The 27,222-nt window shown below is 45.1% G+C and overlaps 1 protein-coding gene across 50 annotated transcripts in view; it reads left to right on the top strand.

The window, feature by feature from the left end:
* camk2b1 (calcium/calmodulin-dependent protein kinase (CaM kinase) II beta 1) overlaps positions 1-27,222 on the top strand; it is a 67,608-nt gene that overhangs the window by 10,511 nt on the left and 29,875 nt on the right. For 22 of the 50 annotated variants that reach the window (XM_023958180.2, XM_023958163.2, XM_023958177.2 and 19 more), the window contains exons 3-12: positions 881-940; positions 1,139-1,193; positions 1,478-1,543; positions 15,075-15,147; positions 17,481-17,583; positions 18,076-18,159; positions 18,259-18,353; positions 20,569-20,691; positions 20,767-20,850; positions 22,195-22,237. In XM_023958180.2, the coding sequence (XP_023813948.1) occupies positions 881-940; positions 1,139-1,193; positions 1,478-1,543; positions 15,075-15,147; positions 17,481-17,583; positions 18,076-18,159; positions 18,259-18,353; positions 20,569-20,691; positions 20,767-20,850; positions 22,195-22,237 (786 nt within the window). Of the gene's footprint in view, positions 1-880; positions 941-1,138; positions 1,194-1,477; positions 1,544-11,061; positions 11,135-15,074; positions 15,148-17,480; positions 17,584-18,075; positions 18,160-18,258; positions 18,354-20,568; positions 20,692-20,766; positions 20,851-22,194; positions 22,238-26,059; positions 26,156-27,222 lie in introns of all 50 variants that reach the window. The other 28 variants (XM_023958174.2, XM_078953356.1, XM_023958171.2 and 25 more) reach the window with 3 other exon arrangements.

Below are 27,222 nucleotides of genomic sequence, written 5' to 3'. Positions count from 1 at the left end.
TCTGGTTAAAAGTCGTTCAGCCGAGTTTTGTACAAGCTGTAAGCAGTGATTGCTCTGAGTCGACGTTTCTATGGCAACCACTCTCACCAATCGGGAGGCAAAGGACCTGGTTGCAGACGAGGTGGCACCAGAACCGGAGGTTTCACGTCTCGTTCCTCGTGGTTCTGGTGTTCAGTCAGTGGTTGTCTGACCTGCAGACCGGTTCCGGGACTTTGGTTGTGAAAACAAACCCGGACCGGTGCGAGGGTCCATCCAGGTGTCACGGTTCACGTCCTCGCTCCCCCTCTGGTGGACTGTAAGAGAGATTGGGTGGATTTTCTGTGGAATCGTGCTCTCTTCAGGCGCCGGTGGGGAGGAAGACTTCTGTTGTCAGTCTGTGCTTCATCGCCCTTAAACTTTCTGTTTTCACTTTATTTATGGTCAGCTTTGATCATTTCTCTATTTTTTTTTTTTTTTTTTTTTACCAATTCTTCCTCTTTAAGTTTCATTCTTATTCAGCAACATAGTATTTATTAGTATTCAATCCTGCATTTTCTTGTGGAAACGCAGCTCCTTCTAGATCAATGTGCGTAAACAGAGAGCTCTCAGCAATGGGAGGGGAAGGGGGTGGGGTTGCTTAGCCTCAACGGTCCCGCCCACAACTCAGAGGGGAATTTCTAATGAACTCCTGCCGCTCTGCAGAAACTATGTCCTAAAAAAAACGAGAGGTTTTTTGGATTTTGCCTAAACCCGACATTATCATCAATAAAAAAACACTTTTGGAAGAGATCAGAGGAGGGTGACTGTATGGTTTGATCCTCATCTTCTTATTTGATCTTCTGAGTTGGTCTGAGTTGCATCGGATTCCAGATATTCCAGTTTTTCCTCTTTTTGCTTTCAGATCATCAGAAGTTGGAGAGAGAAGCTCGGATTTGCCGCCTGTTGAAACATCCCAACATCGGTACGTTTCCGTCTTCCACGTAATGTTCAAAGCCTAGATGTACACAAATGAAACCATCTACTATGTGTGGATCTACGTGCTGTATAGGGAAATAATCGATGAGTGGCTCCAGCTGCTCCTCCTGCAGGAGGAGGAGGAGCTGCGGCTCTGAAACCCGTAGCAGGGTAGAGTAGTGACGTCCGCTCTCCTGTCTTTCAGTGCGTCTTCATGACAGCATATCAGAGGAGGGCTTCCACTACCTCCTGTTTGACCTGTAAGTTCTCCTCCTCCTCGCCCCCCTTCCTGCCCCCCCCCCCCCCCCCCCTGCATCCCTGTCATTACATAACTGTTTTTTATATATTTGCCCCTCCACCGTCATCCGCCCACGCCCTCCACATCACTCCTCAGCGGTTCCCCTCTAGTTTCCATGGTAACGATAAAAGAGGTTGGGATGTTTTGGCCCGCATCCCTGCTGTGCCCCCCCCCTCCCCCTTCCGGAAAGCAGTTCAAGTGAATCCATAAATTAGATCTTTTTTGTTTTGTTCTTTTGTTGCTCAGAGTGACCGGAGGCGAACTTTTCGAGGACATCGTCGCCAGAGAGTATTACAGCGAGGCCGACGCCAGGTAAGAGCCCCGCCCCCAGCCCCCCCTCCCCACCGCCTCTCCTGTCTTTGTGTTGATTTGTAAGTCTCCTGTCTGACTCTTGTGGCCTTACTCTCCTCCTCCTCCTCCTCCTCCTCCTCCTCCTCCTCCTCTGCTTTTGGAGGTTTTCAGGCTCTGGTCTTTGCTCTGACATGCTTTCTCTCTCTCTTTTTTTTTTTACCTCTTTTTCATTGTTGTACTTGTTTTCTCCCTTTTTTTTGTCTCACAAATCCTCTTCTTCCTTTCTCTTCTTCATCAGTTCCCCAATACTCTTCGTCGCATTCTGATGCGCGAGCATCAGGAGGCCCCCCCCCCCGTTCGCAGGGCTAAAGGTTTGATGTCACAAAAATGTTAAAAACTCTTATTTCACGGCTTTAACGGAAATTTTTATCAGAAATCCAGAAAATTACAGAAATCCTCAAGATTACAAAAGAATCTCCCAAAATCACATGGAAAACATTTTTTGTCTCTTTTGCTTTTTTTCTTTTGTTTTCTAAACAAAGTTGCGGAAATTTTTGACAAAAATGTAGGAAAAATTAAAGAATTGAACTGATGCCGTCACAATAAATCCACCTATGCTTAATCTGGCCTATTGTGTGCTAAAATATCCCACAGGTTTTTCTGTTTGGCTTCAATACAGAGAGAATCAGAGTGAAGCAGCTCCTGCCAGGGAATATTTGTACTGAAACTGGAAGTCAAAGTTTGAGGAGTTTGGTTTCAGCGTCAACCTTTAAGGTCAGATGATGCCATTTAGAGAAGAAAACCCAGAGAAGTTCACGCTTCGGCCTAGTTTCTCCTGAACGAAGCACCTTCAGGCTTCTCAGAACATCGGGGAGGAACGCTCGACCTTGGTCGGACCCCTCCCTCCTGACCTTTATGTTACTCAACAGAACGTGAAGAACTGATTTGGACCTGGCAGGTACCAAATGACTTTTGTGGGGGGTTTCTCACTCAGGTCTTGTGGTTTGTTGTCTATGAATTTTTGCCTGCAATAGGCTCCGTGCACGTAACTAAGGAGTTCTACTTCCGCCGCCTTGAGTGTGAGGCCACCATTTCCGGTTTGCGACTTCTGTAGCAGCGACACGGCAGATTTTGATTGCGAAAGATGGCATATATCACCCGTTGTCTACAAGGTCTCCCGAAAATTGACGTGAACGACATATACAGGGTTGTCGACCAGTGCGTGGTTACATGGGCAAAATGTCGTGTCGAAAATACCGGAAGGGAAATGTGTCCCGTTGTAAACAAACCTTTGCTGTCAGCGTGTCACATATATTATGCAGCAGCTCGGTAATATACGAGGCGATCTTCCAAACGTGCTTTTATTAATGTTAGGAATATTATGTAGTGCCGGTCCGCTCATCATTTTATATTTAATCCGTGTGGTCAGTGCTTTTTTTGTGGAAGACGTACGGAGCTGGAAGAAGAACCCAGTGTTGGGAGAGGCTAACAAAACGGGCCAACAACATTAGCCTTTTGATGGACACAAAATCCAGGACCATGCGGGAAACGCTGCAATCTGGATCCTGGCTGCACGTAATTGTCTGGGAATAACATCAGCCTTTATTTTGTCGGGGCACAACTAGAAACACAATTCCATGTGATTTTTTTTTAACAGTTTTTAATAGGCCTGCACAATATACCGCAAATTTATCGTTATCGCAACATCAAGCTGTGCAATATGCATACCGCAAAATATGTCAAAAATCGCAATAAATGGTTACCTTAAATGTGCTAAAACAAACTCATGGCAGCTTGAAATATTGATCAAATGAAATAAATCCCTTTATGCATTTAACCAATCAGAAGGACCCGTTTACGTTGTTGATCAATCAGATGAGCCCTTTTATGTTTGATGTTTGCCTCCTACGTCGACAAGGGTCATTTGGAGTATAATTTTTAAACTGTTGCAGTGAAATGGAAATTATGTTTTTGGTTGTTTTTGCTATTTGTTTATATACCACAAATTATATCGTTATCGCAATATTAATCACCAACATCGCATATCGCAAGTTTTCCTCATATCGTGCAGCCCTAGTTTTTAAGGACTGAGCGGCATTTCTGCTCTAAGCTCACACACACTGTGTGCTCTGCTCTGCCCTCACGAGTCCGGCCGCCGCTAACCCAGAGCGGCGGTTCGGCTCGCAGTCTGAATTCTCACACATAACAAAACAACAAAACGCACACGTAACAAAGCACCTTCCCCTCAAACACATTAATAAATCCGGCTGCTGTGCTCAGAGAGGTTCACTCGGCCCACTGGCACCGGAGCCCGAACGCAGAGCTCGGTTGATGCCTGGTCCGGACGTCAGTGGACACGCATCCCTCTGCATCTCCCTCATAAGGGGTGAAAGAGAGGGGAGAGCCAGCGGGGCGAGAGCAGAGCGGCACTTTACGGGTGGCGTCCGCAGAGCAGCTGATCGGTCCCGTATGAGCTCCAATGCTTTCTCTCAGCGAAATACCATCTATGCATGACGTAACCCAGAGCAGTAGTGACACACGATCGGAATGAACCGTTTACATGCTCCACGATCGGATAAACGATCCGTATAACCCACCTATCTCGATCGGAAAGAAATTTTGATCCGAACGACTCGAGTCTGACCGGAGCAAAGTATTCCGAACGGCGTGTTTATGACGCATTTTCTTTCCGATTGCTGCAAATACGAAACACGACTCGTCTTGCTTGGGCTGAAGTCCTCCCGCCGTGTTCACCATCCATTCGGCTCTCACCGACACATTATACTGGAAAGCTATGAAAGCTTTTAGTACTGTTGTACTTTGACAAATCGCACACGGGTACACAACAATGTTGTGATGTCTTTGTCACGCGTTGAAACAACAAACGCCTTTCTTTTACCCGAAATCCGCTCCTATTTACTCAAAACTAGCAACTCAACAAAACTCCCCACAACAATAACACGACCAACAGGAAGTTGTCGGCCTTACACTCGAAACACGGAAGTTAACCGGAAGTTCTATCGTGCACGTAGGCTATTGTCTGAGATGTAGATTTTTATTTTCACAATAAGGTGTCAGTAAACGCCGTCTGTGACGGATTTCTCTGCAGTGGTACATACCGGCGAACTCGTGTGGTCCTGTTGTGTTTTGGGGGGAAAGTTAGTTTTTTGTTCTTTTTCTGTGGTTCTGATCCAGATTTTGGAACCTTTGCTGGGATCTGCATGTAAATCTTTCATAGACTATAGACTTCTAGAGACATTTTCTTTCCGATCAAAACACAAATTCATGGAACGTTTCATGTGCGTAAAAATAAAACCAGTTTGGCTTTCAGCTAAAAAAACAGGTTTGACCGTTAAAGAAACCCCGATGCCATCACACATATGTGCAAAACTCAAATCAACGTTCTAGAAATGTCAAAAGACACAATTACACTGTTTCCATTTAATCACAACTGTGCGAATGAACACAAACAAACCCAGGAGATAAGTTCTTCACTGCACAGGGAGTCCGTTAGTGCTGCTCACGGGATTCATGCACGCTCCTTTTCTGTGCAGCCTGACTGTTAGAAATGAGGAAGTTAGCATCCTACGGGCACTTACGCATCACATGCGCACCCCGTGCAAGCAGCATTTGCAGTCCCCGTCGTGCAGTCAGTAAGGAGTTGGTGCTCACGCCTTACTAACGACTAGAACGTGGCGTTAGGGCGCCGTGACACAGCATCACCCGTACGTCATGAGTGCCTGGAACCTTACGAATACTTTATGATACACTTACCACACGCACGGCTATGGTACGTTCCGTTTTCATGATGTCCCTTGAGGTGGTCGTACGATCTTCAACTGAACTGCAAGACACACCTGTGCTCAACCCAAAACCAGCAGAAATGGCATTGCTGAATCCCGTGTATGTGTGCTTTGACTACAGCTTAAGGTGGAGTCACTACACACTTGGACAGAATGTGTGTTTGGTGTGTTTTCCTGTGATAGAATGGGAGGATGTTGTCTTTTACCCTTCGCTCTAAGATCTCAAATCTGACCTTTTCTTGTATTGTGGAGTGGTTCCGCCTTGAACTCGGGTGGAACCACTACACCTGTAGCGACACATGTAGCTACATCTGTAAGTTTAGCTACATGTGTTGCTGTACCTGTCAATACACCTGTAGCGACAGGTGTCACTACAGATTTACAGGCAGCAGGTGTACAGGTGTTGCGACACATGTAGCTACACCTACACCTGTAGCGACACATACATGTGTCGCTGGACCTACACCTGTTGCTACACCTGTAGTTACACGTACAGGTGTAGCAACAGGTGTACAGGCTACAGGTGTACAGGCTACAGGTGTAGCTAAAGGGGTAGCTACAGGTGTAACTACACCTACAGTCGTCGCTACAGGTTGAGCACAGACAATAGATTTGTTTTTCTCTATGCACAAGCTTTGAAAGATTTTCTTAAATGGAGTATATCTGTTTTCTATTTAGGAAAATAGTTGCGTCTGACTAAAGTCCTGAAGGTTTTCTTCACTCGCGATAAATCCTAATATTTATCTGGAGCTATTTTTCCCTTCAGTATCATTTTTTTTTATTTGAATTTTTTGATTTGAAATGGTTTATTTCAAGCAATTAAGTAGAAATAATACACAACAGCAATATAATCATCAGTTATACATTCATACAGTAACTAATCAAACTTAGGATAATTAGACTTATTAACGAATATTGCTTGAAAGGGAGTGGAAGGAAGCGAACTTATATAATCCCACCCCGTTATACTGTAACAATTTTATTACATGATTTATCAATATCCGGTTCCTAGCTTTTATCAGACAGAAGTAAGAATCATAAGATATCGATAAAGCACATGATAAAGATGAATTACTTAAGTATTACGTCAGTAATAACTATTTTAGAAATCAACATGGCAAATGCAGATCAGTCATCTGAAATATATGCAGATTATGTTACTTATAAAAGCCATTCATATTAATAAAACATAATACTATATCAGTAAAGTAGACACAACACTGTTTCAGGAATTTTCATAGCAAAATTTCATCAATTATCAAAAGTTAAAAACGTGCAAAATTATGCTACATTAGAAAAGATTTTTGAATCAATTTATCTTTTTTTTTTTTTTTTTTATAATGAAGTAATGCTGTAGGGGAAAAATAAAAAGGGTCGATTGTCCAAGGTTGGTATTTCTTCTTTTACTGATAACAGCTGTTCTTCTGGGTTCAAAACAGTTAATAGTTCTCTTCGATGTTATGTCTGCAGACATTAGATTCAGGTCCATATCCTTCTTCAGCTGATATCAGCGACGGTGAAAGTTGAGGTCAAGTTGTCTGCAGGTCAGAACTCTGCTGTTATTCAGGTTACGTCAGACATACAGAGAAAGTGATGATTCCTGGTGTCATATTTCTTGAAATTATTTGGCTCTTTGGTTTATTACTCCATGTTGTTTCAGACGACCGTGATTAAACACTTTTCAAAGTCTTTCATGGTGTTCACAACCACAACCTTGGCCCGGTCCTCTGGACCGAGCGGTTTGACGTAAATCCTGCAGCCTTTAACCCAAGTGTTCTCAATCTGCTCACGCTTCCTGAGAAGCCGTGCATGCTTTGAGATTTCAGCATTCCTTCTGGTCAGATGGTCGTTTAGATAAGCAGCCGAACCTTTCAGTTGTTTCCTTTGGGTCATCAAGGCTAGCTTGTGTTTGTGATTCACAAACCTGATGAGGATCGCTGGTTTATCCGTCTCCTTTCTCCTGGGGAGCAGGTGGCAGGTCTCGATGGTATTGAGATCGAGGGAAATCCCTTTAGATGTGAGAAATTAATGTATTTGCTGTTCCAAAGACACTGCACCGATCTCCGTATTAGCACTGCTAGCTATGCTAGCGCTAGCATTAGCAGTGCTGGCTCCTGCTGCATTCAGCTTCGCTCGAGACTTGATTGGGACTCCAGTGAGAATGACATTATTCATCCTTACTTGCTGTTCCACATCGTACAGTCTTTTCTCCAGAATCTCGACCCGGTTTTCTCGCTGCTCGTTTTGAGCCCGAAATCTTCGGAACTCTTCCATCATTTCCCAAAGTGGCGTTAGCTTAGCGGACACTTGTTCCATAAAACTTTTCAGCGTTTCTTGAATAATGTCAAAAGTCTTTTTGAGGTCTTCGTATTCCTGGGGTTTCTTCTGGGGCATGGTCAGCTCTCTTTTTTGGGGAAAATCAACCTTTTAAGTAATTTGAAGATAGTAGTATTCGCAGAGAGGCACGCCACGCGTTCTGCTGTGTAACCCGGAACCGGAAGTCACATGCTCTCCTAGTGTGTAGAATGGAAACTGGGCAGCCTTTATCAAAGCTGACGATGACCGCTGTCAGTCATGTAGACCTCCTGAACGTCTCTGATCCAGGGCGGCACCCCCTCCCGTCCTTGTGGTGCACTCCCTGGCCCTGGCTTCCTCAGAGACCGGTGAGAAGTGGGGCTTTAATTAGCTTGGATAATTAGTGTCACACAGACTCCTGGCGCTGCAGCATCTTGTCAGTCAGAGCCAGAGCTGGTATCAGGTTTGATCGAGGCCGTTCAACTGTTGATGTGTTCAAAGAAAAGGAGGTCAGTCCAGCCACAGCTGGGAGGACATTAACTCTTTGTTTTGTTATAAACACATAATTGTATCTGCGACTTATATAAGGAAACAAATTGCATCAAGTGGTAAACTTCCCCTCTGGAATGATGCTTTGGATCCCTGACTGACGCTCAGCATAGAAACCGCTTTCCTCCGCTGGTTAGTCCTCAGACAGCAGCTGCAGTGGAGCGAGAGGCAGATTCTGTTGCCGTTACTATCAAATAGTCCATTTCTTCTTACGTTTTAAACCTAAAAAATAACTAGATGGAAATTCTAATAAGTGAGTGACGGTGGTATGATGCCCATAATGGATACCTCAAAGGGCATTATCTAGATTGAACGCTCTGCAACTCTTTATTGTTGTGTCATTGCTTAAAGACTTCAGTCTTGTGTTTGGGATTGTTTGTCCTTTTTTTGCTCAGAAAAGTGACTTTCCAGACAGACACACAGATGGCTTTGGCGTTCAGTTTTTCTGACAAGAAAACAGGAAATCGGCGCTGAATGTTTGGCCTTTTTCACTTTTTGCCCATCATGAATTTAAAGATGATGACGAGAGGGTATAATTTCAAAATTAAAGCCCCAAGCAGTGTTGTATGGCCCACAGGCCCCACCCACCCACTGACCCTTATGCTGGGCTCACACTGCATCCAGTCCAGCTCCAGTGCGGCTGCCGGAGTCTTGTTGTGGAAAAGTGCGACAGGCAGTCACGCGGCGCCAAGTCCGATCCGGCCTCTCCAGCTATCCGAATCCGTTTCGTTGGCTTCAAATTAAGGCCGGACGTTGGGAACAAATTAAACGACTTAAACCGGCAATCGTGCGATGGAGTGTAAAGTGCATCCAGTACATTTTTCAAAATAAAACCCACTTTCTGCTGTACTTGTTGTGTTTTCACCGTGGTGTAAACGTCATTTCTGCTGACACGGGGGCCCCAAAGGGGGAGGTAGAGTGCCATATCGGTCATTTAACACCGCGGATGACGAGAGGCTGATCAGAGGTCCGCGGATGACGAGAGGCTGATCAGAGGTCCAGCACCCCCCCCCCCCCCCCCCCCCCCCCCGTCCTTCATGATCCTGCAAATGCTTTTTCTAAGGAGAACATCCAAAAGGACAGAGCCTGAGCTGCAGCAGGACTGCAGCAAACTGTAGCTAATGTGAGTCATCTGGTGTAGCTGCACCGCTCCAGAGCCAGACTGGATGCATTTTTCAAAATGGCAGCTTTTCTGTTGGTTTTATCTCCATAGCAACCATTTTAGGTTTTGGTCGCCTGGTGGTGACAAACAGGTCTATGTAATTTTGAGAAAAATCTGCAAAAGTAATTTTTTGGATTTCCTTGGCAACTTTGTTGCCATATAAACATTCCAAAAATGTTTATATGGTATGTCATATTGTTGCATTCAGCTTGAGCCAGGGATTAAATGATTACAATATTCTGGTAAAAAATGTGCGTGCAACTGGGAGAAACCACCTTTTCGGAGCTCGCCATGCAAACGTTAAAAACCTACACACTTTAAAACCAAGATTTGTTTTTCCAAGTAGCTTCTCAACGATGCTTGAGGGGTTAAGATATGGATTTAAATACGTAGGAGGAGTTCAAATTTGTAGAAGCTACTAGAAGGGATTCAAGATGGCAGCCTCTCCCAGAGGTCAAAGGTTTTTGCTAACCACAGGTGGATTTTTTGCTAACCACAGGTGGTGTTTTTGTTAACCACAGGTGGTGTTTTTGTTAACCACAGGTGGTGTTTTTGTTAACCACAGGTCAGGTTTTTGTTAACCACAGGTCAGGTTTTTGCTAACCACAGGTCAGGTTTTTGTTAACCACAGGTCAGGTTTTTGTTAACCACAGGTCAGGTTTTTGCTAACCACAGGTCAGGTTTTTGTTAACCACAGGTGGTGTTTTTGCTAACCACAGGTCAGGTTTTTGTTAACCACAGGTGGTGTTTTTGTTAACCACAGGTCAGGTTTTTGCTAACCACAGGTCAGGTTTTTGCTAACCACAGGTGGTGTTTTTGTTAACCACAGGTCAGGTTTTTGCTAACAACAGGTCCGGTTTTTGCAAACCACGGGTGGCTGTGGTGCAGTGTTAGGGCGGTCGACCTCCGATTGGAAAATTGGGGGTTTGATTCCCGTCTTGCCCTCCCATGTGTCGAAGTGTCCTTGGGCAAAACACTGAACCCCACCTTGCCTCTGGTGGAAGGTTGGCGCCAGTGGCTATTCACCAGTGTGCGAATAGGTGAATGGGTCTGTGACTGTAAAGCCCTTTGGGCCTCCGAAGAAAGTAGAAAACCGCTATATAAGTATACGCCATTTACCATTTGCAAACCACAGGTCAGGTTCCTGCTAAGAGGTCAGGTTTCTGCTGGTGTGTTTGTGACACATTCATCATTTGACCATCTTCCTTCTCACTGGATCCTTCTATTACTCACACATTCTCCTCATCTGGCTGAGCCCACATGCACACACATTTGAGTGCACGGAAAACGCAGTGGAGTGGGGGTATTTTGCGATGCTTCCCATTTTTAGTGATGGCGAGGCAGCCTAACATCAGCCCACCAGGGCGCCGTGATTCACCGCCACTCTCCACCGCCACTCTCCACCGCCTCTTTCATGTATTATTATCCGCCTTTTTACCGCTGAAGGTGCTTATCTTCTCCTCCACCGTCTGTCAACCGTGCTTCTCTCCCCCATCGGCGCTGTTGTGCGTTTTGTCTGACGGGTTTGCCGCTCTCAGCGTATTCAGAATAGCAGAAACGTTTCCGCCCCCATCACCTCACCTGCCCCCTCTAACCCGACCTTTTCTCCTCTGATGTTCTCACCGTTTCTGTCAAAGGTACCCGTCGTCCTCTTCCCTTTTTGTCTCTTTTCACTCTCCTCCTCCTCTCCCACCATCCCTCCTCCTCCTCTCTCTGTTTTGTCTTCACAGTCACTGTATCCATCAGATTCTAGAAAGTGTCCATCACATTCACCAACATGACATAGTGCACAGGGACCTGAAGGTTAGTATCGAATCAGAGAAGCTCCTGCATCCCTCCTAACTCCTCCCCCTCACAGCCTCTGCTCGCCTCCTTCACCTTCATTTGTTCCTCCCCTCCTAAGCCCCTCCCACCTCTCTGACCTCGTCAGTTTGGCGTCTGTCCGTCTCGTCTGTCTGAGGTTTTCTTATTTCCTGTGTTCTTTCTATTTTAACTTACACTAGGGGACTCTGGCCTCTAAGCCCCACCCACACCCGAAAGCTTGTTTCAGCACCCCCCCCCCTCCCCCACACACACACATCAACCATTCAACGACAGCAAACGCTCCTGCAGCACTGATTTGAATTAAATGATCACATGACGTTACTGTTGGTGCGACAACCATCTGTTCAAAAATGGACATTTAACAGTCAGATTCTCCTCATTTCTGTCGTCCCGCCTCCACATCTCCTCTGGCTCTGATTGGCCGTTTTTCTATTTATTGTTCAGACAGCCTTGTTTACCTTCTTATCCTTATATATGTTAATATGTTTTTCAACAAATAATTTCTATAAATGTACAAACACAGAGGCAGAAAAAAAATTAGAAGGAAGGTTGGTTTTTTTTAAACTATATACCTATTTTCTTGTTGCACCTTCTAGTCTGTGCGTTTTTATTAATGTGTTCTCATCATTGAAAGGTAATAAGTCTAGTATTTCTCATTCTACAGGTTTTATTTATCAATAATTATAGCTCTTAAGTCAACCGTTTCTGTGGTTGTACCTTGACCTGCTAACATGTTAGCCTTGACCTGCTAACATGAGCACTTTAACAGTAATATGTTAGCACGTAAATGCTAATATGTTCACACCTTAACATTAACCTATTATTACACGTCAATACTTACCTGTTAGCACCTTAATGCTAACATTAACATCTCAATGCTGATGTGTTAGCACCTCAATGCTAAAATATTGACATGTTAATGCTTATCTCTTGGCACCCAAATGCTAACATTAGCATAGCAATGCGTACATGTTAGAACCTTAACGCTAAAATGTTAACTCTTTAACACTGCTTAACATGTAAGTGCACCACGTTACGATAGCCATGCTACTGTGTTCCGCTAATCTGTCCGCTAATCTATCAGCCCCTACGTCAATGCTAGCATGCTATCACAATGCTAGCTGCATTTAATTTGAGTTTTAACTGCCTTTCTAATGCTCTGCAAATCAAGCCTCGAATGCAGGACATTGTTGTCATAAGATTTTAACACGTATATATTTTCTTAAGAAAATCCGTAAAAGATGGACGCATTTACCCATCATCTAAAACTATTTCACGATTCAACCAAATTAATGAAAACACATTAATTCTGAACTTTAAAGTATAAACATTTTTATCTGAACAATTTACAAAGATTTGTTTAAAAACCCAAACCAGAAGTCCTCTTATTGAAATGTTTAAACGGATGTGTTTAGCTGAAAGCAGCAACTCCAATCAAGAAATAGTGAATAAATTAGCCAACATGACAAAAGTTCTGTTCATTTGGAAGTTCAATGATGAGCTTCACTGCTGCGTTTGATATCAACCCTTAGATTTTATGTAAAGAATTAACATTTTCTCTGAAATAAGACAAATTTGCATGTGTTCACCTGAGCAAGGCCACTGCGGTTTGACGTAAACTGTTGATTTATGGGGAGAAAAAACCCCAAAATGTTGATGGTTATCATTAATGTAAAGCTTCAAGGGGGAAATTTTCCTGCTTTCCTTAAAGGCTTCAGAGGTGACTTTGGATCTTACGGTGTGATGATGATGATGATGATGATGATGATGATGATGATGATGATGAGACAGAAATGAGGGTCAAAAACTTGCCTTAAATTCTGTAAATAACTATCAGTGGTGAAACATAAAGACGGAGAAAATCCTGAAGCAGCAACTAGAAAAGGTGTTTTCAGAATAATAAATATTCAGTAAGTGAAGTAAGTAACTACGGCTGCTCTGCAGCTGCTCTGCAACTGCTTTGCAACTGAAACTTGGCTGCTCTAGCTGCTCTGACTGGTTTGCAGCTGCCATTTGTCTGCTCTGCGACTGCTTTGCAGCTGGCTGCTCTGCTACTGCTCTGCAGCTGCCGTTTGGCTGCTCTGCTACTGCTTTGCAGCTGGCTGCTCTGCTACTGCTTTGCAGCTGCCGTTTGGCTGGTCTGTAGCTGCTCTGCCGTTTGGCTGCTCTCCAGCTGCTCTGTGACTGCTTTTCAGTTGCCACTTGGCCGCTGTGTAGCTGCTCTGCCACTGCTTTGCAGCTGTCGTTTGGCTGGTCTGTGGCTGCTCCGCGACTGCTCTGCATCTGCCGTTTGGCTGCTCTGTAGCTGCTCTCCAGCTGCTCTGCTACTGCTTTGCAGCTGCCGTTTGGCTGGTCTGTAGCTGCTCTCCAGCTGCTCTGCTACTACTTTGCAGCTGCTGTTTGGCTGCTCTGTAGCTGCTCTCCAGCTGCTCTGCTACTACTTTGCAGCTGCTGTTTGGCTGCTCTCCAGCTGATCTGCTACTGCTTTGCATCTGCCGTTTGGCTGCTCTGTAGCTGCTCTCCAGCTGCTCTGCTACTACTTTGCAGCTGCTGTTTGGCTGCTCTGTAGCTGCTCTCCAGCTGCTCTGCTACTACTTTGCAGCTGCTGTTTGGCTGCTCTCCAGCTGATCTGCGACTGCTTTGCAGTTGCCACTTGGCCGCTGTGTAGCTGCTCTACCACTGCTTTGCAGCTGCCGTTTGGCTGGTCTGTGGCTGCTCTGCGACTGCTCTGTATCTGCTGCTTGGCTGCTTTGTAGCTGCTCAGCGGCGTGTTCAAGTTCCCACAGAGCTGAAAGCAGGCTTTACATGAAACTTTACATTTACCCAGAAGGAAGTTTTCCATCCCACTACGGCTCCAGACAACATGCATGTCATGCAGACATGGTTGGGGCTGGGCTCCAATGGTTTTCTTCATTTAAAACATTGATTTAGATTAACTAGATTAACGTTTCTTGTTTTTTTATGCAAAAAATAAAAAGCTTTCTCTGTTTGATAAAAAAAAAGTCTTTCTTTTGCTCAGTGTAAATCATATCAAGTGTTTGTTTTCATTTCCAAATCAATTTATTTTGATTAGACACTTTCAAAATAAATCAAAACTTTATTGAATCACTTCAAATTGTGAACTTGTCAATCACAAGTTGTTATGGCAGTGATACCCAGCCCTACACGTGACTCTTGTTCATCATAAATCCTGGTGCTGAGGCTCCTCTTTACATCACTTGACGACAAACTTGGTTCCAGGCAGATCTTTGAAATCCTCCTAATTACACCGTGACTCACTCGTTCCTTCATAGAAGGAAGTCTGACAGCTCCTTCATTTATCAACACGGCAGTGTTTCCCTCTTTATTGGTGGGTCTAATAATGGAGGCGGCCTGAAATCTATTTGTTTTAGCAGATTGGACTGGAAGGACTCTCCTGTTGCTCCTCCATCGGCAAGAACATTCCTGGAACCGTCTCAGTGAAGCTTCAATGAAAGCGGGACTCTGCAAGTGTTCTTTTAATAAAGGAAAGAAAAGTCTGTTAATGTGAGATTCAGAGACAAAGTGGAGACAATGGTTTCAGACTCAGAAACAAACTCTGATCATATGCAAATTATTAATTCTAACTGAAACATCTTCTTTTGGTGTTTTGAGGCATTTCACCTTCTATCTGAGTAGTTTTTATGCCTTTTGAGAAGAACCAGAAAGACTCGTCTGAGGCCTTCAATCTGCAGATCCCTTTCAAACCCTGGATTAGGGTTTAGCTCGCATGAAGCCAAACGAAAGGTCAAAACCAGATGCCGGGCAACAGAAGAGGCTTTTCCAGTCCACCTCTATCCTTCAGACCCCGCCCTCTTTTCCCATGTTCCCTCTTGGCCTGAGCACGGGTTTGTAGCGCTGCTAAGACTAACATGCACCCCTCCTTGGTGTTTGCATGCAGTCATTGCATCCAGCAGATCCTGGAGGCGGTGCTTCACTGCCATCAAATGGGCGTGGTGCACCGAGACCTGAAGGTGAGTGGTGGGGACCGCCTCTCTGTCCCGTCACCTGTCTGGGGGTGGGGGTATGTGGCTGTGCTACTCGTGTGTCCATGTCTCAGGTCCAACAAACTGTCTGTCCAACTCTTCAGAAAGGTGGGAAGCTGAGGAACACCTGAATGCTTGTCAGATCCGTTTCGGATCCGGTTTGGACGTTGAAAGCGGTTTAATGCAAACGCATGATATCGCATGCAGCAGCCGCTGTTTGCAGGCCAGAGCTGAAAGTCGGTGTAAAACCTACGTTCCGACTACACTAACAGGTGGATGCGAGCTCCAGACACGCAGGTGACCCGTCGTTAGTTTGCAGACCGTAGAGGGAAAATGTTTGTGCACATTTCTTTCTATGGGCACGCTGCAGGCAGGCCACAGGTCGTAGTGAACACTTGTACAACATGTAAGGGAAGTAGGTGGGAGGCAGGCGTGTCGTACGGGTTATATATTTTTTTTATTCTACATTTTTTGGGAAGACTTTTTACGACATTTGTGTAATTTTCAATAGTTTCAAAGAAAAGCCTTATGTTACCTGTTTTTAAGTAGAAACCAATTTTTCTAAATCATTAATTTCCCAGACTCATTTTTTTTAAGTGAAATAATTGATCTACAGTTATGAACCATGCCTTAATACTTTCTGCTTTAAAAATGTAAAATTTTCAGCTTTTTTCTCTGCTGTCTCAACTTTTTCTGAAGCCTGCTTCCTGTCCCGTTGTCCCGTTCTGAAGCCTGCTTCCTGTCCCGTTGCAGCGCGGCGCTGAGGATGCCGCCTGTGCATGCGCGTGTAGCCATGCACAGGCGGCATCCTCGCATGCATGCGCGTGCAGCGCCGTCTCCTGCATGATGCACTTTGTCAAGTGGAGCTCAACGCAAATGTCAGTCCCAGCATTCCGGCCAAGGCGTGTTGTGTCCATCAGAGTGTTGTGGCGGTCTATTTTTAGGTCGCGCCTCTCTGGTTTCCCTCCGGGGCGCGGCGTCGGAGGGTTTCCAGCAATAGGTCACCGTATGACGAGATCCGTCAAGTCGGGCTCCGAAACGCAGCGAATCAGAACATTTCTGCTCCGGAACTGCTTTTAAACCTCATGAATGAGAACGTGTTGAAGAACCTCCCCTCAAAGGAGGGATCCTCTTCTGATCCCGTCAGAGCGGAGAATTCTGTTGCTGGAAGCAGATTCAGTTCAAACACCCACTCAGGTCCTGCTTTTCTGTATAACCCCACCCCCCCCTCCCAGTTTCTGCCTATCATTGTGTTTTTTTGCCAGAAAGCTGGCATCGCACAGCAGTAACAGCGGTTCGGACCGTCTGGACCTTCGTTCTGCCGCTTCGCCACTTTGGGGCCTCGTTTTTCATGGAAGCCGCTTATTCATCCTGAATTCCACCCACGCCCGTTTACACAGATTATCCTGCTGCTGCTGCGTTGGCGGGTTCAAACGCCCGGGTTAAAAAAAAAAAACCCTGAGGAAAGACTTTCTCTACCTTCACCTATCGAATTCTCTGATTTTATGTTCTTTATGATGTCATGTTTGTGATACAAATACCGGTATGAAGACCCATTGAGACGACCACTGTTGTCATATTGGGCGATATAAATACAATTGAATGGATTTGAAAGTCAGGTGAGCCGGCACATGTGAGGACAGGAGCCAGAAATAGTAACCCAACTTCCTCCCTGTGAGCTCAAAGGCCGTGGAAGCCCGCGGTGTTGTGTCCGGGTGAGCCTGAATGTGATGTCCTCAGGTCAACCGCATCCCCCGAAAGACCAGAGAACACATTTGGAAGCGTTGGCTGAAAGGTCACATCGTTGGTTCAGCAGAAACATAAGTGAAAGGGTTAGCGGCCCGGCTGTTGCTTTGACAGAGGCCGTGGTTTTGAGCGACGGAGCCGTAAACCTGTGGGGATCACAGCCCATTATTAGAGCTCTGATGGAGAATAATCAGGCTAGCTGCTGTATCTGGGCCACAGAGCTGCAGCCTGCAGAGCCTTCGCACCACCAGGAGTGAGAACGACTGACGACGGGGGGGTCTGCTGGGCTGCGTTTGGATCCAGCTCGCCCTGCGGTGTCCAAGCATTCTGCAGAGGATATGAGAACGTTCTCCGAGAGCAACGGTCTCAGAGGCCCACCCTTCGATGTTTCAAACATTTTTTTCCTACGTTTGGCCTCCAGTCAGATCCAGCTCGACGTCGCGTTGTGTGTTTCCAGCCCGTCTGTCTGCAGCGTCTGTAGAGATGTTTGCATGCCTGCTGCTCTGTCACAACTCTCTGTGGAACCACCTTCCTGGCGTCTGAATGTTTAACGACCTTCTCCTCTTCCTCGTCAGCCGGAAAACCTGCTCCTCGCAAGCAAATGTAAGAACGCTGCAGTGAAGCTGGCAGACTTCGGCTTGGCCATAGAAGTGCAGGGAGACCAGCAGGCCTGGTTCGGTGAGTTCAGCTGCAGATGGAACCAGAAACCCCAGATGTTTTTGTGGGGAGACGACAGAGATGCTGAAAGGAGGAGACGGAACAGCTGTTTAAAAGAACCTTTTCAATCCAGTAGAATTTCTTTCTAGGCATAAAAACCAGAGTTTATGCGATATAGAAGTACGTGAAAAGTCAGTGGAAAGCCACAAATTTGTGTACGCATCTCGCCAAAATCAGTCCTGCACAATTGCATAAGGTTTACGTAATAATTGCATATAAACTACGTGATATAACAGCGTAATTCTCAACCGACCAAAAATTGTGAACGGCTCCAAACCAAATAAAGACGCGTCGGCTGAAACCCTCGACGGACATCGACGAATGTGGCTGTGTGACACGGCCCTTCGACCTCGCTATGAAGCCCCTCCCAGTCGGGGCCTCCGGTTCGGTTCTGTTCCTGCCGGTCTACAGACAGGAAGTCCGCCGACAGTCACCACTGTTGTTTGGCTGCAGGGTTTGCCGGGACGCCGGGGTACTTGTCCCCCGAGGTTCTGAGGAAGGAGGCCTACGGCAAACCCGTGGACATCTGGGCCTGCGGTGAGTGCTGCGGACGCCGAAGATCTTTCCACAACGACACCCCCAAAACAAACAGGAAGGTGGGTGCTTCCTAACGGTGACCCGTCTTTGTGCCCCCAGGCGTGATCCTCTACATCCTCCTGGTGGGGTACCCTCCCTTCTGGGACGAGGACCAGCACAAGCTGTACCAGCAGATCAAGGCCGGGGCGTATGATGTGAGTTACCCCCCCTCTGCTGTAATGCCCCCCAACTGCCCTGAATCCTTTTTAGCGGGTGTTGCATAACTCGGTCGCCTCATTCATATTTCTGGGTGCAGCCAAGGAAGTCTTCATGCCAAATAAAGAGCCTGACCTGCTGTGCTGGCAGCGTTTGTGGGACTCATACCTCAGTGTTTATGCCCGAACACGACACCCGACGGAGGCGGGGGCTCGGCACATCACCGGGGGCTCCTTTTCACATCTTTCTTATGCAACTCGAGGAGCAAATCACCTCTTGTTTTCCTCCATGTTTTCTATCGGAAACGAAGGTTTTATCTGTAACTCAGAGACCTTTTAGCTGCTGCTGCTTATTTTAGGGTTTTAAAAGTTATTATTAGTTATTATCAAATGAAATGACATTTAAGCTTTAAATTAGAAAGGAATAAAACTTATCATCTTTGTGAAAACACAAAAAAGTACTTAAAATATCAGAAATGAAAAAACTTTGAATGATTAATTTTTTATATTTTTTTCAGTTTTAACTTAATTTTTTTTTAATTTAATGTTTTACCTAAAATGTTTGATCTTCTGAACACAAATTTTCCTGATTTTGAAATATTTTATCCTTTTTTTGTTGTAAATTTTGTTGCAAAAAACTATAAGTTGGCTATAAAAGCTAAATAAGAATGAAAATCTAAAAAAAAAAAAGAATCCAAACTTAAATTATTTCTGTAAAGTGGATGATGATAATAAATTATTAATTTAGTTAATTTCCTGTAACAAAGCAGAAAACTTTTAAAAACTAAAGATGTTGTTTGATGATCAGAAAAACTATAGATACATCTAGATATTGATGGTTAAAAAGTAACTTCAGCTCTGCATTTGATCAAACATAATCAAATCAAATAAAGAATAGAGCATAAAAGTGTGGAATCTCAGCATGAAGGCTTCAGAAACTGTTCAGGGAGGAGGTCGTGACCCCCTCCTTCCTGCTAACGGCTCGCAAACACCACAGGCATTTTAGGCTTATTGGCCTGATGAAAGCTGGTCATACGTGAAGAAGCGTGGAGGAAGTGGTAGTCTGTGCGTGAACTTCTCACAGAGGAATTACGCACCAATCCCCCTAAAACCACAGAAGTACGGATAAACCACGCAAAGAAACACACAAGTCAACGTAGAACATGGACATGTGTGATCATTGTGCTGTTTACACGCAATTAATTAGTGATTCATGCGTCAATTACGTCATTTTAATGTGATATGTGCGGCGTATGAGCCATCTAAAATCCTTGCGAATGCATCTCGCATAAATAATTGCGTAAGATTTACGCAAAAAGCGACGTAATTTTCAACCAACTCGAAATTTTGAACAACTCGAAACCAAATTCATGTAAAGACCCGTCGGCCGAAACTCTCGACGGACGACAAACGCAGGAAACACTTTAAGTAGACCCCGCATGAATCACGAAAAGACCGACATTTAATGCGCGTAGTAGTGTCTGTGTGACACGGATGTCAGAGGCTCCTAGATTATTGTACCGGCGAAACGGTCTGTTGGGTTTGTGCTCCGTTTAAACTAAGGACATATAATCAGAGGTGGAAATTACTGCATGAAGATTTGAAATGTATATTTGGTGAAACCAAAGAACGCTCTAAAGCCTGACTCCCCCCATCACCCGAAAACCACAGGTGCACAGACACCTGTGTGCTTTTATACACCTTATCTACCATTGGTGGCTAATGGAAATATAGGTAATAAAACAGAAATACACACAAACCAACCCAAACCAAGTTCTGATCCAGATCAAGAACAAGATTAGCTCCAATGGGACGGACTTTCACCGCCTGTGTATATAAGCAGCCTTAGTTCTGTTCAAAATGCAAAATTATTTATAAATAAAACATCTGTCATGTTCCGCTTGTGCCAATAAAGCTTTATTTAGCCAAACAAGCAGGATCGGATTTTCTAAAGTTATTAAAAAATGACTCTTTGGGTTTTTTTTTAAGGCGGACTGAAAGTTACAAAAACCAGACGTTGATCCACATTTTCTAATATTGGAATAAATGTCAGAGCTTACAGGGTTGATGTCAAACGTATGAAGAGAAAACCCAGAATCCACATGGGAATACATCATATTCTTTTGTTTCTTCTTCCTGGAAAACCTGAGGAAGATGAGGAGGGACGAAGATGTTTGGACTGGTGGTTTTCACCTTCACCTCTTTGCCCCTTCAGTTCCCTTCCCCGGAGTGGGACACGGTCACCCCAGAAGCCAAAAACCTGATCAACCAGATGCTGACCATCAATCCGGTGAAGAGGATCACGGCTCAGGAGGCCCTCAAGCACCCGTGGGTCTGCGTAAGTATGTCCTCCAGAGGACGCCGTCTGTTTTTGTCCATCTCTGACCTGCTCTGCTCATCCTTCTCTCCTCAGCAACGCTCCACAGTGGCATCCATGATGCACCGACAGGAGACCGTGGAGTGTCTGAAGAAGTTCAACGCCAGAAGGAAACTCAAGGTCCGTTTGATTTCCCCACCTCTCCTGTCTTCTCTGTTGTTTCTGAGTACTCCTCAGACGTGTGTCATTGGTGTGGAGCGGTTCTAGGGCAGGTTCTAGGGTAGAAGTGAGGGACCTTTCCTTCTAAAGCTGGTTTCTGGTTTTCTGGATGAAAGGGTTGATCTTTAAATCGTCCTCAGCTGCTTCCAGCCTACGGGGTTGAATCCAGATCAGCTTGACGTGAAGGAAAAACCAGATTGTAAATTTAAAATAAAAAGACATTTTGAAAACTGTTAAACTCGAAAGAAATATTGAAAAATTGAAGAATCGTAACTTCAATTAAAAACTATTATATAAATCTAAAGCACTTACCAAAGAACAAAACAGCTGCTGTTTTGTGTGTTCAGGTTTTATTTATCTTCTTTTTCTCCCCTTTTCTTTTTTCTGAGCTGATCCTGATTTTATGTGGAGGCGGAGCTTTCAGCCCATTGGCTACCAGGAAATGATTGACATTGGGGGAGAGAAGTAACAGTGACGTCATTTCCACTCCAAAATCAGTGTCTGTTTTCATTGTTGATGCCCGACCCCTCCTGGCTACGGCCATAAACTCCATCACCAGATGTCAATCATGTCCAGTAGCCAATGAGCTCAAAGCCCCGCCCCCACCTAGATTAGGATCGACTCCACAAACGACGAGTCTAAATTGAAACTGTAAATTGAAAAAAAAAAAAATAGAAAACACAAAGAAGCAGCAGTTACTAATGAACGTTATTGTTCATTTAGTAAAAAGTTGTCTTTTTTCAAACTAAAATATGTTTTTAATTTTTATTATTCCCTCCCAGTTTGCAATCTGGTTTTTCTTTCCCTATAAACTGATCCTGTGTGGCCATCCGCGATCAGTCAAATCCCAGAGCGAGGTCCGCTCTGGACGGACGCGGCGCCGTTCTCCAGCCCCGACAAACCGTCAGATTTTCACCGTTCAGGCCGACTCAACATCCTGAAAGCAGAGGAACGTTTTTAGATCACAGGAAGCGACCGGCAGCTTCTGCTTCCCAGCTCTGCTCTCTTTGCTTTTTTATTATATTTTTTAAACATTAAAAGTTCAGAGCTCTTTGCTGTCGGCTTCTGTTTTTCTGCTTTTCGTCTGCATCTGTCAGTCAAACTGCATCGATGGGACATTTCAAACAGTCCTTTTTTTATTTGGCCTCGACCTGCTGTGAGTCAGAAGCTTTAAGCGACCAATTATCGTCGTCACGTCTCAGTTTGGACGCCTGTGTTTGCTTGATTTGAGTGGAAAGTTGCACATATTGTGCAAACATAAATGTCAAACGTGATTTTGGTTCAGAAAGTCTCACTTCTCCCCAGGGGGCCATCCTTACCACCATGCTGGTTTCTCGAAATTTCTCAGGTAAGTGTTTGCTGCGCTCTTAATCTGAAAGGTTGAGTGGAAACGTGGCGCCGTTTCAGCGGCGAGAAAATGTTTGAGTGAGCGTCCCGTTGTTCCTTTGACACATCGTGCTGGAGGAATAAAGACTTCACCTGAAACCCCATGAATGGAGGTTTTCAGCAGAGAGCAGCCTCTTCTTATTTATTTTTTATTCCTCCAAAGTGATGTCACACAGGAAGTGGCGGCAGACGCCAAGACGGAGGCATTTTCCTCAGCTGAAAGTTGTTGTAATAAAAAAAAAAAATCATCAACATCTTTATGAAAAATCTCATTCTCATTTCATCTCTGCACATTTTCAGTGTTTCCCTTCAAGGTTTTAGCAGTTTTGTTACCGTGGCAACAACAGATGATCCTTTTTTTGATGCAAAAGCAGCTATAAAGCGGGTCACGTCTAACGGGTTCAACAAAGGTTTCAGGTCGAAAACACTAACCTGCCTCTGCATTCCTGGATGGGAGACATTCAGATTGTGGTTTTGGGGTTACGGCTACGAAGCTGGTGGGCGTGGCTTCACTGGCAGAACCCGCCACAGTCGTAGGAGTTCAAAAACAGATTTAAACATGTTTGCTTGAGTGACAGATTCTGCAAACACGGATGCTCAGAAAAATTAGTTTTACAATCAAGAAAACTCCCCTTCATGGTGAGCTGGGCTGGGCTGGGCCAAGTGGGTGTTTGGTTGGCCGACCTGGTGGGGGTCCCCCCCTCTGGGGGTCAATCAGGATCAGACCCACGCCGCCGAAAATAATTTCGTTTTTGGTGTTTTTAACATATTCTGGTGGCCTTTTTATGAGGATGGAGCGGATAAGTGTAAATAAAATTAAGTGTAACATTGCCTTCCTGGGGCTTGTAAACCAGTAGGAGAGCCTGGAAACAGAAAGCTCTCAGTGACAGGAAGGGGGGCTGGGGTTGCTCCACTCCAACTCAGAGGTGGATTTTAGTGAACTCCTGCCTTTATGTTCTAAACGACAGGTTTTTGGATATTTTGGCTAAAATCAGCGATACACTAACCTCCCTCTGAAAAAAGTACTTTATTATTCCCACGAGAGGAAATGGGGAGAATAGGGTGTAGCAACCCTAATGACCTGAATACAAAGACGTAGAGCGAGGACTGAAGACCCGGACGGGTCAGATGAGCCCAGAGCAACCTTTAAAACATCCTTTTGTTTTCTTAACTCCATTGGTTTGTTTTTTTATGTTCTCGTTTTCTGCCAGGTCATCATTGTGAATGAGAAACTGTTTGGTAAAATAAAGGTTTGATGGAAAAAACAAACAAAAAGTTAGACAAACCTCGCCGTCATCATCTTCTGCTCCAAACTGGAGGAATGTGGGGAAACACTGACTGTGAAGCTTCTGATGCGTCTGTCTTCTGGTCTTTGTCTGCGTATCTCTGTGAGGGGGGCCTGCAGGCTAAAGATGTCCCACAGTTATAGCCAGAATCATCCGATCCAAAGCTCTGGAGCATCTGCAGCTCTGTTGTGGTCAGTGAAACGAGAACTCAACCTGTTTCTGAGGGAAAGCGGCTCCAACGTTGAGATCCTTATCCAGCGAATCGTCTCACCAACTAACATGCAGATATTTTAGCTTTACTTACAGTTTGAGGATCACTCAGACGAGGCAGATCACAAATTCAGGATCTCAGAAAATGATGACACGAGTGAGGAACATTAGAAACTCTGGAAACAGAAATGTTGGAACGTACAGTAGAATCCTGAACACAACCCAATGCTTGGCTCTGCTCAGGTATCTCTGACAGCAGCTCCGTCTTCTGGGATCTGCCATCATTTCATTTCCCTCCACACGTCCTCCTTCAAGTCGGTATGTCTGCTGGTCAGTGGACCACAGGAACCTCCAGGTCTACAAACCTGGACCTGGTCCTTCTGGGACTGGAAGCTGGAGTAAAGTCCTGATGAAATCAGGAGGAAAACTTCCGCTCTGGACCAACACCAGCAGAAGACAGATCTTCAAACAGACAAAAATAAAAGGAGGAGGATGTTGGATTCTTCACTTTTCTTTGCCCAGACTCCTTAAATTTATTTGGACCACGTTTCTCCAGAGTGAAACAAACTTCTTTGTGACTCTGCTCCAGATTCCTGACTGGGCTTCATTTCCACATCCTCTCAGGATCTTCTCAGTTCACAGTTTTTGCATCAGTTTGCTCTGCATCAGTGGGCTTGAATGCAGCACTCTGTGAACAACCAGGTCCGAGTCCGACTGTGTCTGCAGAGGCGAAGCGTTCACAGGTTCTGAGATTCTGAATTTTGACTCAACCATTAAAACATCAGAGAGCAAACTGTGGCTTATTCATCTGAGTTTTTAGCTGGTTTACTGAAGAAACAATGTTTCTACTAAAATTCTAATTGACTGAGATTTACTGTAGTGCTATAAAATAAAAAAACCTTCATCTAAACTTCATTAACCTTCATGTGTGGATGTGTGTGCGCTAACGCAACCACGCTGCTCACAGCATTCATGCATCTTCGTTTGAACTGCCCTCAATAAGGGGGCGGAGCTACAAAAAAGGCGTATGGGAGGGGACTGGGCCGAGGAAACGACCATAAACAGTGAGAACAAGAACCGGGCCTTCTGTGTTTGTGACAATTTGCATCCAACAGAACCTTCGGGGTTTTAGCAAAAGTTTTCCAGATTTTTCTGGAACTTCTCACTCAGTAAAAAGTCAGATGGATGACATTAATGATTTATTATTAACTTAATGACTGCTGCCGATTAGAAAAGCGTCGGCCTCTATTATTGACAGTTTCTGAGCTCTGGACTGAGTGAGCGTGACGTCATACACAGAAAATGGTTTATTCCGGCTCCAACCAAATGAAGTCAATTCAGTCGCCATTTTGTCATGGTTCGGACGTCGACGCGTTCAGATGTCATCAGTCAGCACTGATTGGTCCGAGTCGCTCTGAGTCATTGCTTCTGTGGCCACAACTCTCACCAATCAAGTTTGTGCTTGTTGGAAGGCCACACCCCCTACCCCTTTTAATGAGGCGTCTGATTGGCCAGTTTATAATTTAAATAACTGGAACTACTGAAAACAAATTGGATTATCAAGTAGATGTTAATACCAATAGACCAATAGAACGACTGAATACCAGCTGTTTAAGTCTGTAAATTTCTATACAAAAATTGTTCAGATGCAATGCATTGTGGTCTATATTCGGCAGTCTAGTAATCATCGATGCTCACTGGTTTTTCGCAGAGAATTCTGGGAAATTTCTAGGGCTCTGGATTTTGGAATTGTAGATTTGGACGGCACTAAAAAAGGACAATCGCACTATAGAGAGCACTATGACGTGAAGGAATTCGGACACGGCCTATGAGATTTGGCTTCTAAGAGCCACTTCCTGTTTGGATTGCCGGGGGGGAGGGGCCACTCAGTCCAGATCTCTTATACAGTCTTCATATCGAGTTATGTCACAATAAAAATAAATTCATAATCAGTGCAGGTCTGATCAGATGCTAACCTGTTCTGAATTCTGCAGCATCTCCATCTTCATCATGTTCCCAGCTAGAAGTTCTGTAGAGGTCATAAGGTCACACGGCTTTGTGTCTTTATCTCTGGTGATTCCTCTGTCTGATCCGTGTCGGATTCGTGTCTGAAGCAAAGATCTAGTCCCTCTTTTCTCCACTGACGAGTCCCGTCTGCTTTCCCATCGATGTCCTCCACCCCCCCCCTCTGAACATCCCTCCACCTGGCCTCTGTCCTCCTCCTCTTCCTCCCTCCTCTTGTCGCTTCGTAACTTTCTCTCCGTGTGTGGCTGCGTGTCGTTTAACAGTTGGCAGCCGGCAGACCGCCGCTCCAGCCTCTGTGACGGCGGCCGCCGCAGCCGCGGCTGCAGCCGCCGGCACCACCGCAGGGCTGGTGGAACAAGGTGACACGGCGGCCCGCCTCTGCTCTGTCCTCACCTTGAAACTGGCTCCTCCCCCTACCCTGTGTGGCTCCTCCTCCCTGAGCACGGGGGTTCAGAGCATGCCGGCGAACCGCGTTTCCCATCATCCCCTGGCTGCCACCTTCACAGTCCTCCATTTTCTCGTGCAGGAGTAAAAACTTTTTTTCGTGCTTTTCCCTGACATCCTACGTTTTTGCTAAGTCTGGAGTCACTTCAGTGTTTATTTATGTTCCACTAAAGATCTTCTCATCTCACCTGTTGGCCCGACGGTGTCCTGTTTCCTCCCTGATCATCAGCTTCTGCCCACACAGACCCGCTGTCCGTCATCTGTCTTCAGCCGTCCCACATTTCCTCCCATCACCTCTCTGCGTCCCATCAGTGCCAGTTTCACGTTCCTTCTACACGTTTCCCCTCACTCCTCTTTTCTCTGTCGGACAATGACACTGGAAAGCACCCCCCCGCCCCACACTTCAAGGATGGGACTGCCCGGTTGGTGAATGCTGCATGGGGGGGGGCCACTGGACTGGTGCATGCACTGCCTCTGGGAGGGGTTTGGGTGCACGATGGACACTGGGATTGGTTTGGTGCAGAGCCTGTTCCCATGAACTGAGTTCCACATGTGCAGCCGTGATGGAGCATTAAAGCTGGAGGCAACAACAGGATTCCTTAATTAACCAGTAATAAGACATTAGTAAGACCTCTACAAACGCTAATGAATGTCTTATTTATGTCTTGTAAACACATTACTGATGCCTGTTAATGTCTTTTAACTTGTTTAAGGAGCCCAACTATGAAAAGTTAAATTCACTTTACTAGGAAAAACTTTTCCAAGACTCTGAAGTAGACGTCTTAACTTAAAGTGTCCAATAAGAACTCTTCAAGGTTCGTCTTTTATTGATGACTAGTGGGAAAGCTGAGCTCTGTAGAGACGTGTGTCTTACAGCACATTGACCATCTTCATGCAGGTTTAAATCCATTGTTGTAAATTAAACCTTTTACATCCAAAAATAACTTTTTCGTACACTCAGGTTTGGAGACTGAACCCTTTA

Source organism: Oryzias latipes, chromosome 9, assembly GCF_053564925.1.
Source record: "Oryzias latipes strain Hd-rR chromosome 9, Olatipes_Hd-rR_3.1".
Taxonomy (NCBI): Eukaryota; Metazoa; Chordata; class Actinopteri; order Beloniformes; family Adrianichthyidae; genus Oryzias; species Oryzias latipes.
The sequence above is the reverse complement of the archived record's forward strand: the minus strand, read 5'-3'. Positions and strand labels throughout refer to the sequence as shown.